The sequence below is a fragment of the Limanda limanda genome, chromosome 19 (assembly GCF_963576545.1).
Source record: "Limanda limanda chromosome 19, fLimLim1.1, whole genome shotgun sequence".
Classification (NCBI taxonomy): domain Eukaryota; kingdom Metazoa; phylum Chordata; class Actinopteri; order Pleuronectiformes; family Pleuronectidae; genus Limanda; species Limanda limanda.
The window spans coordinates 6,518,716-6,534,183 of record NC_083654.1 but is presented as its reverse complement, the minus strand read 5'-3'; the positions used below and the strand labels follow the sequence as shown (position 1 = coordinate 6,534,183).

At 42.3% G+C, this 15,468-nt stretch overlaps 1 protein-coding gene across 1 annotated transcript in view; it reads right to left on the bottom strand.

The window, feature by feature from the left end:
• Positions 1-15,468, bottom strand: part of adcy2b (adenylate cyclase 2b (brain)) — a 45,371-nt gene that overhangs the window by 28,023 nt on the left and 1,880 nt on the right. The window contains exons 2-4 of the mRNA XM_061092684.1: positions 7,650-7,847; positions 2,321-2,482; positions 1,006-1,155 (exon numbers count right to left, since the gene is read on the bottom strand). Of these exons, the coding sequence (XP_060948667.1) occupies positions 1,006-1,155; positions 2,321-2,482; positions 7,650-7,847 (510 nt within the window). The remainder of the gene's footprint in view (positions 1-1,005; positions 1,156-2,320; positions 2,483-7,649; positions 7,848-15,468) is intronic.

Genomic DNA, 15,468 nt, shown 5'->3' with positions numbered 1-15,468 from the left:
GCCACCAAACGACAAAAGGATTTTTTTTCTTTCATTCAGACTCAATATGGATCATGTGTCTTTCCAGCCAATCATGCTTAATACCAGGTCTCAGAGCGATCTATCCAATAGCTAGTGAGTCATGTCACTCTGAAGCAAACAACGCAAACCTCATGGTGGCGCTAGTCAAAAGGTCAGAGCAGTGGAGGTACTCAAATATTTTTCTTAAGTAAAAGTACAAATAAATAATTAAACAATGTAAAAGTAAAAGTTACACATTAGCTTTCATACTTCAGTAAAAGTAAGCAAGTACTTGCTTGTAAATACATAGAATAAATAAATTACTTTCCGAGTTAAGCCTATTCACTAATAGGCTACTATATTTGGCAGGGAAACTCCTCTGAGTCTTTTTCATATGTTTCCAAAATAGTGATGCTGCCATTGAAGGAGGCGGAGTCTAATGTTAGGGGCCATCTCTGATTGGATCGGAGACTCAGATCTCGTTGTTGACTTTACCTTTTTAAACAGGGTGAACATGTAAGTGAAATGCACCATGAAAAGTGGAATAGAAAGTACAGATAAGGAAAGTGAAAAGTACCCAGAAATAAATCCACTTAAATATAATTAAGCACAGTAACAAATTAAAAGTACTTGGTTACACCCCAACACAGAGTCAGAGCATCATCAGACACTATCCTCAGTGGATCATGAAAGTTTCCTGGAAATCCATCTGAGAGTCGTTTGAGCCTGAACTGAAGTACTGGAGTGAGAGACAGAGACACTTCCACTGCTGTAGGTAAACTGGACCAAACAACTGACTAATTATACTGAGAACACAGAAACACTAATGAGTTAGGTATTAGAACGAAGATTAGAAAGATATAAGATTAAAGAGATTATTCGTGACACTTGGAGTTGTAGTCTTGTGTTGGAACATTTGAGACCAGGCTTAACAGCATGAATCTGATGAGATTAGACTTCGCTCACGTATTATTTCACATCAACACCATGAATGTAAAGAAGTACCTGCTGGTGCTTCTCAAACTCCAGTTTGATGGGCGACTTGATGCAGTTGCAGGTATCTTGGTAGGTCTGTTTCAGAGCCAGGTCCATCAAATGCTTGTGATAGGCCCCGGCCAGGTTACCACAGGTGAAGATGATCACATTGGCTAAGATCTGCACACACACACACACACACACACACACACACACACACACACACACACACACACACACACACACACACACACACACACACACACACACACACACACACACAAACACACACACACACACACACACACACAAGAATACGGCATGATAATAAGGTTAGGGAGGTGCAACACATTCCATATATGACTGCAAATTTATTTCCCCCACTATCAACCTCCTTCCACTTAAACCTGCATTATTACCTCGTAAAACCAGGCCAGAGCACACTCTTCAAATGTGCATTTCCACCAATGTGTCAACCTGGAGCTCTTTAAAATGTGGCCATGCATATCAATAGGTTGTCCTTGGTGCCGTATCCAAGGGCAATGAGCGTCTTCGAGCATGTTTTATTGTTAATGTGCTTTTCCACCGTGTGTGGGAGAGAGAGGGAGGGAAAGATTGAGAAGAAGAGCGCGAGACCATAGTGATTAGAGTGTTATCAGTGTGTTTACTTTGATGGTCGATTAGAAGGAGTAAGTGTGTGTGTGTGTGTGAAGGTGTGTGTGTGTGTGTGTGTGTGTGTGTGTGTGTGTGTGTGTGTGTCAGCCTCAGACATGGAGGTTATACAAAGTCAGTTTTACTTTGTGTTATCTGGCATGTTTCTGTATTTTCGTTGAAATGTATAGATTGTACTGTCAGATTTTTGGTCAGTGATGTTAAATAATAATAATAATAATAATAATAATAATAATAATAATAATAATAATAATAATAATAATAATAATAATAATAAAAATGGCAGCTCACGAATTATGAGGTTTCTGTTTTGTGGGACAGTACTAAGGGGCCCATTCAGAGAGAGATGTGTTTGAAGAGCTGTTCCCCGAGTACAGTAACAGCAGTTCATTTGACTCAGGAGACTTTGCTGAATGTGCTGTGCCACAATGAGACAAGAGACATTCACTGTTTTATAACCCAGACCTTATAAACATGTTGTACCTCATGATTTTTAATCGTGCAATGAACCACTTTACCGATTTCCTTTGGAGACACTAACCTCCATGCTGCAGCAAACAGTGCAGCAAAGCGATTATTGACAATGAAAACTCAGAGCAGAGGCATCTCTGCTTCATCCACAGCACAATGTTTCCTTTTGACTTATACGTTGCTTTGAAATGATCTGACTCACCTGCCAGACGAGAGGCTCCAGCGCTGGGACGGTCTTGGCCAGACAGACGCTGAGGGTGACAGTGTGTGACAGGCAGGTGATGCCGCTGGCGATAATGGCCCCTCTCATGGAGAAAGGCAGCATGGTGTAAACGACAAACACGATGAACAGGAAGAAAGACACCTGGATGCAGGAAACAGGAGGGCATCTTCAGTCAGAGCTCAACACTTGTCCAAATTAAATCATAATATCTTTGCTAAATGTTAATAAATCTAAGTAAACAGACAGTTATTAATATTTGATGAATTCTTTGACAGGAATATGCAGGCAAACTTCCAACGCCATCGAGATTCAGTTTTTTATCTGATTTACATAAATGTTTCCCTTTTATAACCTGATTTAACATCCCAGGAAAACCATATACAGCAAAAAATAGATGGAATAAACTATTGCGACCAGAGATTTATGTTCTGTATCTTCCCTCTTTGTCTGCTGTTTTTTCTAAATACCGAATAGTGAGTTGAGTCTGGAGGTGGCTGCCCACTCTTACCCACACAAATATCCAAAGATAAACTGTTGATCCTATGATGGATGATGAGATGATTATGAGCGGGCTGCTCACTTAGTTTTACAAAATAAAGAAACCAAAATCATGGGATAAACTGCTGAAAAAACAAACTAACAGATACAATAAATCATCTCGTATCTAAAGTGCTTATCCTTTGAGGTCCGCAGGGGGAGTTGGAGCCAATCCCAGCTCACAGTGACCAAGAGGTGGGCTACAGACTGGACAGGTCCATCACAGGGAAGACCCAAACCAGGATTCAAACCACAAACCTTCTTCCTGTGATGCAACTGGGCCTAAGATGCCTTTCCTACATATGGGAATAAATAAAAGCCTGTGTGGTACTTTACTGTGGAATATATTTAGAGGTAGTTTCCTGCAGGTTTACTATGATCAGTCATTTCTCTTTCCAGGTTCATCCCTCTGCCTTCACACACTGTGAACCTGTGTATTTTATGTGTGGTTTCTGAGACGTGTTCCCTCCTCCTGTGTTTATTGATAACTTGTGTGTTAACCCCCCGCTCCGTCCCTGTCCACTTCCCCTGCTGTCAGTCCACCCCTTCCTGTTATGGTGGCTGCGGTGGCGATCAGCACGAAAGGGTCACGGTTCTGACTAGGACGCTGGATGAACTCTGACCTTCCTGCCTGTCTGTATATTTCCTGTGTCTATTGCAGGTTCAGAGAGATTCTACTGCAAACAGGGATACACTGAGACTGGCAGCTTGTGCAAACAAATGTTCTCTGACAACAAACTGACGATCCTGCTGTCACCTAGACCTTGATGTGTCTGGCATGTCATCAGATACACAGGATTTAAATAACAAGACAAATAAATTCATTTCGTGCTGAATTTCCGTCGGATAGACATCATGCCAGATTCTGAAACTGAAAAAAGGCTTTAAAAAGTCGGAACTTGGTGTTTGAAAGCTTGACATCCAACTAAAAAGGTATTGTATAACTGAAACTACTTTTTGACGCCTCGGAGAATGTTTTAAAAGGCTGTAAAAAGAACAAATGTCTGCAAATATTTTGTATTAGAGTTTTCCTTATTCACTGCAGCTGAAAACAGTATGTGACATGTGATTGGACTTTGTTTCAACAGAGAGCAAACAATAGGTCAGGAGCAAATGCCCATGCCTCCATTTAACACTGGGTCAAGACAACAATGTAAAATTGTGAGGACAAATCTCCGAAGAGTTTTTGTAGCCTCAACTCTGAAATAACAAACTGCAACAGCGATGCAGGTGTTCTTCAGCAAAGTTTCAAAATAAAGATTTGGCCATTCAAAACTTTTTTTTCCAACATCATTTGAAGGTTTTAAATGGAAAACAAAGTGATGCACTGGGAGAACAGAGACAAACTTGTGTTGGAGTAACAGAGGAGGACGTGGTTTTGAAAGAGGAAAGTCGAATAGAAAAATAAGTTTTGCAGTGATTGTTTTAATCAGCCCATCAAAACAATATGTGAGGCTTCAAAACTTAGTTTCAATCACACAGAACATTTATTATTATTTGATTTTAAGCTTTCAATGAGTTTCAATGATTCAAAGCCTTCGTTTTCAGTTTCAGAATATGGTGGTGATACATATCCCATATATTTCTCACTCTTGTTTGGCCAGGAAAAGCACATTATTTGCAGTATCTCACGAAGATATTACTTCTACCACTAACATGTAATGTTTTATCAAGCAAAGACATGAGTTGGAACATTGGTTATAAGTGATTGATCAGTTGACCTAGGTCCTTCCAACAGAAGACCTGAGCATAGATAACAGAGGAGAAGAGTTGTTTGTTGAGGCTCAGACTTTGTGTTGCTACGGGAAACAACATAGGGAAGGGGTGCTGACGTCGGCGTTTCTTCGATCCTGTATATTTGACTGCAACCCTGAGCTCCTAACTCTGAGAGAGGCAGGGGACACGTGGCACTTGGAGTGGTCTGTTTGGATGGCGCTCTGAATTGAGAATGGCAGTCCAATTTCAGGTGCGTCACCTGCTTCTGTCAGTGAGGCAGGCAGCCAGACACACTCCATCTCCACAGCGCTCTGGCCAGAATCCTAATACACCCTCCAACACCTCCACGTGGGAGCTGCAGCCATCATCTCACTTTAGCTTCTTCGATCGCTCTTTTTCTCCTTGTTTTTTTTTGTGTTCACCACAAAGCGCTTGAATACACTTAATACGCTCTCCGATCACTTAAGCAGTGATGAGCTGATCAGCAGCTCGGAAGCGTGTTTGGATGCGAGAACCCGTGTTTGTTTTGCAACTGGGTGGCAACACACCACATGCTCACACTAAGGACACACAGTGTAGTGATTGTTGGGTAGCAGGTGGGACAGCCATGTTCAATCTCTTCTCTGGAGAGAGCCGTGGACTTCCCAGAATTCAAATACAGCCCAGTCTGACGGGATATTACTGCTGGATGGTGACAGACACATCTGGGACTGTGTGTGGGCTACATAGGTCTGTGTGTGTGTGTGTGTGTGTGTGTGTGTGTGTGTGTGTGTGTGTGTGTGTGAGGGGGCAAACATGACGGGTTGAAAGTGAATGGTGGAGCAGAGCAACGGCTTCCGTCTCTCTCTCTCTCTCTCTCTCCCTCTCTCTGTTCATCTTCGCCTGGCTCTTTTTGGGACTTCACTGCTATTAGCTCTGTGTGCTCTGTCAGACGTGCTGTGTTCTCGATAATCCTGATCAATCCAACCCACCGAGAGCACCCCCCCCACCTCCCCCCCGCTCATCACACTGCTTTCTTTCCACCAAATCGCTGCCCTCCCACAAATTTTCTTTCTGCCTGTTTGACAGAAAAACAGAGGAGATGGACGGATGGATGGATATAAATAGAGATATAAAGATAGATAGACATGTATACATACAAAGATAAGGAGAGATAGAGAGATACATAGAGATCTAAATATATAAAGAGACATATAGTGAGATATAAACAAGACAGATAGAGATGAATGGATGGAGATTAAGATATAGATAGAGAGATAGATAGACATAAATAGATATAGAGATAAATAGTGATAACTACAGGGAGAGATAGATAGACATAAATAGATATAGAGATAATTAGTGATAAATATAGAGATGGATAGATAGAAAAATAGAAAGAAAGAAAGATACAGAGATAGATAGATAGATAGATAGATAGATAGATAGATAGATAGATAGATAGATAGATAGATAGATAGATAGATAGATAGATAGATAGATAGATAGATAGATAGATAGATAGATAGATAGATAGATAGATAGATAGATAGATAGATAGATAGATAGATAGATAGATAGATAGATAGATAGATAGATAGATAGATAGATAGATAGATAGATAGATAGATAGATAGATAGATAGATAGATAGATAGATAGATAGATAGATAGATAGATAGATAGATAGATAGATAGATAGATAGATAGATAGATAGATAGATAGATAGATACGTGGGAGAGTCGTGGGAACAGAACAGAGTGATTAATAATGCAGAATGATTATGCTCTCACAGGTGGCTGATGATAAAAATATCTCCATCCCCAAGGAGGCAGAGAGGGAGTGAAGGGGGAGGAAAGAGGGAAGAGAGGAAATTTGGGCATGGTGGGGTAGAGGGAGGGTGGGGGGTGGGGGGTGGGGGCGGTGGGGAGAGAGGAGGCAGGTGGAGAGAAAAATGGGATTTGATGAATAGGGGGAGACAGGGCGTTAGCATGAGAAAATAGGATTCCTGAGACAAAGAGAGAGAAGGAGTCTGGCACTGAAAACGAATGTGTCTGTCTGCTGATCTGTTCACCTCCAGCTCTCATCAGGCCTCATTAACACTTGTCACATGTGGAATTAATTCTGCACTCTCACCTGCGCTCACGCACGCACACAGACACAGGCACAGTTGTGTATCTAGGACTATGTACATTGACTTAGGCTCATTTCCTGGGGGGTTACTACTTCCCTAACCCTAAAATTACAACATATCTTTACCTTGAAATCTAAGGATTATGGGATGTCACTCTTTTACCCATAAGTCCCTATATTTTACTCTGTTTAAACACATGTTGGTCCCCATAATATGATTAAAACCTAGACCTTCATCTTTCTAAAAGGAACTTGCCAATCAAGTGATAATATCATATTAAAAAACATTTATGGAGCATTTTGGGACCAGCTGTTTAGAACTAGTAACAACATCTTGATCGCCCCCCCGGTGGCTGGGTGGAGGATTAAACAGCGTATTTTGGGTAAAAGCAACAGACTCCTCCGCCAAGGAGCTTATGTTCTCATTTCCTGTTTGTTAGTTAGCGGGGTTGCACAAAAACTACTGAACACTTAACCATGAATGCGGTATGGGTCAAGAGAGAACTTTTACAGAATTTATGCGAATCCGATTAAATGGACAGGTCCAGGAAATAGGGTTAGGGTTAGAGACATTCTCCATGTCCAGAGAGCCATAAGTTAATTAAGTCTTCTGGAAAAAAAAGAATAACAGGCAGTGTCTGTGTTTTGGGCTGTAGCTGTGAGAGGGGTGGGATGTATCAGTTGCATATTTTCCAAGCTGTAACCTGCTCTTGCTAGGTTATATTTCCAGGATTACCAACCCTAGCTTTGAGTTAACAGAACTGCTAACTACAGAGTAACAGCAACAGAAACTGAAGGGGGCGGAGCTTAGAGGACTGAACTGGCGGCAGACCCACACATGTGCAACCAGAACCAGGCAAAACCCGGCCCATAGGTACAACTGTAGATTATCTTAGACGCATGCATCCAGATACACAAACATAAAACACACTTATTTATCTACCTGGTCCCACGGACTGAGTATCCCTCCTGAGAACATGAACAGGTAACCCATGGTGACCAGACAGGCCCATATGAGAACAGAGAACAGGCGGAGCATCCGCTTGAAGACCGACTCGATGCAGACGAGGATGAAGATGGACAGGAAGAGAAAGAGAGCGGCCGGCACCGTGATCAGGAACGTTAAGTGGTCCTCTGTTTTCTGGAGAGAGAGAGAGAGAGAGAAAGAGAGAAAGAGAAGGATTGGTTTATACTGTTGATGGTTTGATGGACTCAAACAGGTTCTCTGGGAAACACATTTCCTGTTCATATATTCAGCAGTCTACACATATATAGTTATTGTGTGCTCATGTGGTGTATGAATATTTGGCAAAATGATTTAAACAGATAAATACAACATGTTTTGTCCATGTTTTGTTACACATTCAAAGCACATAAGCTCACTGGAACCGGAAGGACGGCTTCAAAACTCAGGAAATGGGACTTTCCGAGGAGAACAAGAATGCAAACTTCATATACACTATAGTACTGTAGATTAATAGACCAATGATGAGCTTCCACTGCGTACAGAGGTATAAAGGCACCTGACAACACCAAAAAGTATTGTGTGAGCAATACTAGCAGAGAGTTTAAGTTGATCATATCAAGGAGCAGAGACATACCTACCAGACACACAATGATTCCTGAAATACTGACTGCAGATCAGTTACCTCAAAACTTTAAACCCAACAAATAAGGTCAAATACCAAAAACTTTAGACACAAAGAGATCAGCAGACAGACAGTCTGAGCCCACAGAATGTGCAACAGCATCAATTCTGTGCTCTCACTGTCAAAGTCAGCATTTAGAAGCTGTTAGTGCGCACACACAAGCACACACACACACTCACACACACACACACACACACACACACACACACACACACACACACACACACACACACACACTGACACAAACACACCCACACATAAACCCACAGACTTAAACTAAGTCCTGCTGTCATGAAAAAAGGCTCCATTAAAAAAAAAAAAAAAGGTATTCTCATATCTTGGTGCCATTGTTTGCCTCATGACGACATCAAGAGCAAACGTTTCCACATGGGCATTAGAGCAGGGACCAACTCACCTGCATCTCATCTACCTACGTCACCTCTCCAAACCAGTAAACAGAACATAAAGACCAGCTCATCCTCACAGTTGCCAGTTCTCCTAGTTTGAAACCGGCCCTGCTTCACTACCCACAAACCATTCTGAGCTCAGAGCCTCTGTCTGTCCACTTCCGTTATTCTTATTCTCAGTTTGAAACAAGTTTGCATTATAACATATGCAAATAAATTTTGGGGTCTCATAATTGAAAAAAACACCTAAACACACTCCCTTTGGCCTCTTCAGTGTGTTTTCAGTGTGCAATAATGGAAAAGCAGCAGAATCACCAGCATTTGCTCAAAGACAGGACAGTGAACACCCAGCTTCCACACACAAACACACACACACACACACACACACACACACACACACACACACACACACACACGCACACACACACGCACAGCACAGCACAGCACAGCCAACATTCACATGTCTGATCCTGTCCAACACTCACAAAAACATTTTTTAAGTGATTCAAAACTCATGATTGCAGTGACAGGTCCCACCGCTGTAAATGTTGAATTAGCATGCCGCAGTTCAATTTAGATGTCACTGATTTCACCACAGCAGCCTTTTTTGGAACGGAATGAAAAGATGCCACAGGCTCAACCTTGAATTTGTGGCCGATTTGACAGTTTATTGACTGGAGCCGCTTGCTTAAAATAGCAGCAGCTATTTGGCCAGAGCAAATGTAGGAGGGCAGGATCTTGTTGTGTATTAATGAGGCAGTGTGATGTAGCAGAGGAAGAATGAGTCAGGGTCTGGCGAGGAGATCCCTCGGGATCTGGTTGCTGACGCCACAACAGTGAGTCTGAAGCAATGACTGAATCCTAATGAAGATGTAAGCAAGGTCACAAACTCAACCACAGGAGAACCTCAGCGACAGGAAGACCTGTCCTTCGGCATCAAAATGCACTTCGTTCAGACTGTACGTTTACACACAAAGGTGGAGGGGGCTGCTTTCTCTGGTACGAGAAAAAAGAGGCATCCACACTTTGCACATTTCAGATTGGAGGCCTTCTAATCCAGTTAAAACCTCTTTGATGCCATTTAAAGCCATTTCCCTCGACGTGGCATAAAGGCAGAGGGCTGTGCCTGCCTGACATAATGTACTGCATTGTCACCCAGAACAATTATTTCCTTTTTTAACCCAGTCTGGCTTATCCAGCTATTATACTGGGAGGAAAAGGGGGGGACGGGGAGAAATAGCAGCAGCAGCAGCAGCAGCAACCGCAGCCAGAAAGAGCAGCAGTGAAACAAATTCACCAAATGCACTGTGTCAGACAGCGAGGAGAAGGGGAGAGGTGGCACAGGAGAGTGTGTTGAAATCCTGACAGTGTGTGTGCACTTTCCATGTTTTGGCGCCTGTTGAATATTCATCCTGCCTGGTGAAGCAGCACTGATCGTAGATTTCCCCAATCTGCTCTCAGCCTGGTCCTGAAATATCGTCTATTAACACCAACCCTTTCAGCCGGAGCCCCATTTGAAGTCATTGAACATTGACTCTGCTAAAACAAGTCAAAGGTTTCAGAGCGTCTACTGTAAAGACTCTGAGGAAGTGCAGTGTTGGATTTGGTGCGACTTAAGGCTCCAGTATGCTTCTACATATCCGTTTCTCGGAGAGGGCTCCACGAGGGGCAAAGAGTCTTTTTGATTCTTACTTCTCCGACCACTGTATGTCATAACTGATGTAATCGTTTCTTAGCGCAGAGGTTCCCCGGTCTTGTTTCCGAACTGTGTTGCTGATTCCACAGCTTGAAACTCCGTGTAGCTTGAAGCTAGCTCCCCTCCCAGCTTCGACACACAGTCAGCAGGGACTCCCGACACTAACTACTACTACCCAGTGTTTGCTTCTAACCTGGCGGTATTATAGAAACAGTGTCATGATAGAAGTGGAATTAAAGTCGTGACGGCGGGTTTTTGCTCTGTTACCACCGCAGTTAGCATGGTGGCTAGCCCGCTAGCCTAGCATGCTAGCGCCGTTTTGAAAGCTCGTTATAACCGTATGTGACCGTGCACGCATGCCGTCAGTGCTCTAACGAGCCACCGTCAGCCGGACAACTCCGCTGGCTTAACACACACGTCACATTAATCGTAGAATCGTAGTTGTGTTTGGGTTTATTATGAAGCAGGACGTTTAAGGTCCGGAAATGTGAAATCCGGAAATGACGTCGTAGGGAAATGATGTTCTTCGCGGACCACAGCCAAGGTCTGTCCGTGGGCTCTCCGACATAAACACGGACAGTTAGAAAAATCAGAGGTGTACGAAAAGCTCTCCGAGGCGCTCGGAGAGGGCGTTCCACGACGGATAGGGCGGTCTTATCTGTCCATAATAGAAAAGACGTAGAAGCATAAATTGGCCTTCAGACAGGTTCATTATTAAGGAACTTTGAATCAACAGGCGTCCAATTCTCTGCAGCAGTGGCAGCTGGGACTCATCAGCATAAGTGACAATGTCGATCACAACAACACTGCCTTCATGACAATGGCAACAACAACAGATTTTCCAGTTCGGGGTTCTGTGTATTCTGAGTTGAGCTCCACTGAAATCTGTAATAAACAGGTGAACAGCTCCTTGTGCAGCAGCAGTGGAGCAGCTTCAGGTTTCTGTGGACTGGGTCCTGCAGCCGGTCTTTACTTCCTTGCGGGGTCACTTGTACTTTTTTCAGAAAGACACAATTTCACTTTTAACCCTAGAACACTAACGTCGGGTGTTTTTTACCCGAGCAAGTGTGGTCATGGGATTTTCATTGGGTTGCTGAAGTCTGAGTGGCGTGGGTCCTTGGGTTAGTTTCCCTGCTCCCATCCCTGTTTTTTTCAATAGGCCCGTGCTCGGGTAATTTTCACCCAATGTTAGTGTTAGAGGGTAAAATATTTGTTGAATATAATATAAGTTGTAAATTATGCAGGGAGACTGTGCCTTCACCGGACATGTCCCAGGAACGGCTGGACCGAATAACAAATTCCCAGCTCTATTATTTATTTATTTTTAGGAATATTTCATTAACGATTCCCTAATTTTTCACAAATTTTTTTATAGGGTCCCCCCATGATACCTTTTTTTCATTTTATGAGATGTTGTATCGGGGAATATAAAAGAGTACTGCAAATTGCCTTTTTGTACAACAAAAAACATTGTTGTACATTACTATATTTTGATGAGAAGTATTTTTTATCGGGTATATTATATTGGGTAAAATGTACCCAAAGTTAGTGATGGTGTTACTAATTGTACACTAGTGTTCTAGGGTTAAGAGAAAATGAATGAAAAGTTTGATACCAATTCCAATGCTCATGAATATTCTTCCGACAAAAGGAGACTAACGCATGGGTTTATATATGGATTATTTTGTAAAACATTCAGGCAGGCGGCTGTGGTAGTTGTAGCTATAGGGTCGTCCGCCAACCAGAAGGACCCCAGATCGCCACCGGCAGCTGTGATGTAAGTGTAAGTGATGTGCTAGGGAAAAAACCAAGCTCTGTTGGAATACATAACTGCAGCTTGTACTCTAAGTGGTTGAGAAAAGTGCTATGTAAGTGCAGACCACTTATCATGATGTATTACAGTTATTTTTCAGCAAAAGATCTAAGAGATATTTTTACTTCAACTGTATGATCAAGCATGCATTGGTCACAGCACCCCACAGGAGCACGTCACCAGTACAGTGTGAAGAAATCATTCACAATCACACAAAAGGATGCCAGAGGGACGACGCTCCTGAGAGGATCAAATCATAAATCAAATGATACACGGTACATGTGACGGATCGGCCATCGAAGAATCCCAATACTGTCAGTGATGAAGCCGTAACCGAGGAAGTGGGTAAACCATGAGTGGTGAGAGTGTCAAAGAAGGACCATAGCTTAAAAGGCCAATCAGCAATAACTGACACGAGGCAAGTGGAATTACTTCTATAGAGAAAAGGATTTCTAGCAGAGAGTCAGTTTCTTTTGGTGAAGCATGATAATTTCTTGAGATTGTTGTTTAGTCATTTTAACCCAAACAACAATGTTTACCTATTAACTCAAGCCATATCAAGACCTTTACCAAAAGTCTCAAGCCATTTTGAGTGAAAGTCAGAAAATCCTGACCTCTGCTGTAAAGAAAATCACAATTTGTACAATTTAGATGAAACACACAAGTGAAAACATCACTAGGATTATTTTATATTTAAATATATGCCAATAGATCCCATGCACCTAAATCTTACACACTGAACCTTTAATATTAGTGTTCCACAACCTTATGATGAGTGCAATACTAATGCAAAGAGGTTATTTTCCTGTTGAAGTAGCACACTGCCATTGGATGTAACCTGCTGCCCTAAAAAAGATGGATGGATGGACTTATCCTTAAAAAAGGACAAGTTGTATAGATACTGGATGGATATATGGATGGATTTTCCATCTTAATAGAATTATTAAAATTAAATGTGAGTGAATGCTTTTAAATATTTCTTTATTAATTAACTCAGCTCATATTAACGTGTGGTTTTGTATCTGCGTGTAGCACATTAGTACTTTGGGTTGTTCTCAGGTCTGACCACACCTCAGCCAGTGACGTCACAGCTTCTATTTCACTGCATTCTTCACCTTCCTGCCCCCGAGCAACATGTTGTTCATCCATCACTACAAAAATACCCTGCTCCCACAGCCCTGCATCCATCAAACTCTCAATGACGTGGGCAATAAATCAATGTTTGCTGACGCTATTAATATATATCAACAAATTGTGAAAGTGCAAAGACTGAAAATATGTTGCAAATGATTATAAACCACCGGAAATATGGAGTGAAATGAACACTTTGGTCCATAGAGAAATGCAATACTGATATAATCAATGCAGTTAATCATGAAAGTAATGGGAGCCGTTTATGGATTTTCAATGTTCCATTACCAGATGTAATATTGATCTCTATTAAAATGTCAAATGGGGTTTAAGATCCGTTTGGTTAATATACAGCCATGTGAATGCTCGGTCTCTAGACACTTGCACACGTTTGGGCATGCAAACACACACACACACACACACACACACACACACACACACACACACACACACACACACACACACACACACACACACACACACACACACACACACACAAATGAATGCAACCCTCCACACATTCCAATCATTACAAGAAAGAACAAGAAAAGTCCTCTTCACTCAAAAAATTGCAGATAAGCCTTTGAAGGAAATGAGAGACTTCCCCAGATAAACACACACACACACACACAGGATCGCAAACATGAACACTCATGCAAGCATGCACCCGTACATACCAACACACCCAGGCACATACACACACATGCAGTACAGTATGGGTGGAGCATTGTTTGCCTTTAAAAACATCACGTTCCCCTCACTCCAGCCCTGATCTGTGGGGGGAGATAAAAGTGTGCAGTAATTTTGGGAGCATTAGCGCCGCTTTGGTTGGGTTTCTGTCGGCTCACTGATAAAGCCAGAACACTTACAACAACATCCTCCCCTCCCTCGGCCGCCCAGCCCCCTGCTCCAAATCCACCCTCTATTTATTCCTGGCTTTCTTCTACTTCCAGCAATAAACACAGACGCCTCACTGAACAACCCCTCCACAAGGATGGGAGAGTCTGTCTGTTCGTTAATAGAAAGAAATTGGAAAAAAGATGAAGGGGTTTAGTGAAAAATGAGAAATTATTTGGAGAAATTGCGATTTTAAACTGTGAAGATTGAAGTGTACAGCTGCAGAGGAAGCGTTAAGGCTGGAGAGTTAAATCGAGCGCCGGGGGGGTAATAAGATCTATTGATTTGTCTTAAACATAAGTAAAGGGATCGATTCAGGAAGAGGTTCTCCTGGGAATGACCCTGCGATGGCGTTCAATTGTAAGTAACAGGGCTGCAATGACAGCCTCCAGGCGCTACTTGGAGAGCACATGACGCACACACACACACACACACTAACACACACACACAGAAAGTATAGCTCTACAGTTCGCCCTGAACATGGTGTGGCAAAACAATCGTGCTGAAACAACAACAACCATGGCAATGAGTGGGCTTCCTTTTGTGCCTCTATTTCATAAAAACACAAAAGCGTCACTTGGGAAACAATAGCTTGTGTTTGTGGCCAAAACAACACTTTTCACTTGACAAAAGCACCAACACCCACACAGCTGCGAAATCAACCACGGCCCGGCTCTCGATCCACTCTGCAAAGCCGTTTAAAGTGCTGCTTCACAAACTCTTGTGTTGTCACATGTAATCACGTACATGCACTTTGGCCTCCCTGTCTGATTCAGGCTCGTGCTTGAACCCAAACTCTTTTATTCGGACACTGTTGACAGAAAGTCTCGTATCTGACACTTGTTAATCTCGTTGTGGAGCTTGCAGCCAAACAGCAAATGAAATGAAAGCAATAAAACAAACAAAAAAACATTTATTCTGATAAAATCTGCACATTTATAAAATGCTTTTTTTTGTATTTGATTATTTTTTACCAGTAGGGTTCAGAATAAAATGAAATGCATCTAAAATTGCATCTCGCTCCGTGGCGGCAATTCTGCTTCGTTCTCGTAGCAGAGAGAAGAGCCAGTGAAACGTGGAAAAGGAAGATGTCCAAAACAAAGTAGTGAAAGTGTCAGTGGACGAGAGCTAAATGGAACTGTATGTGCAGCACTATGGGCATTCACATG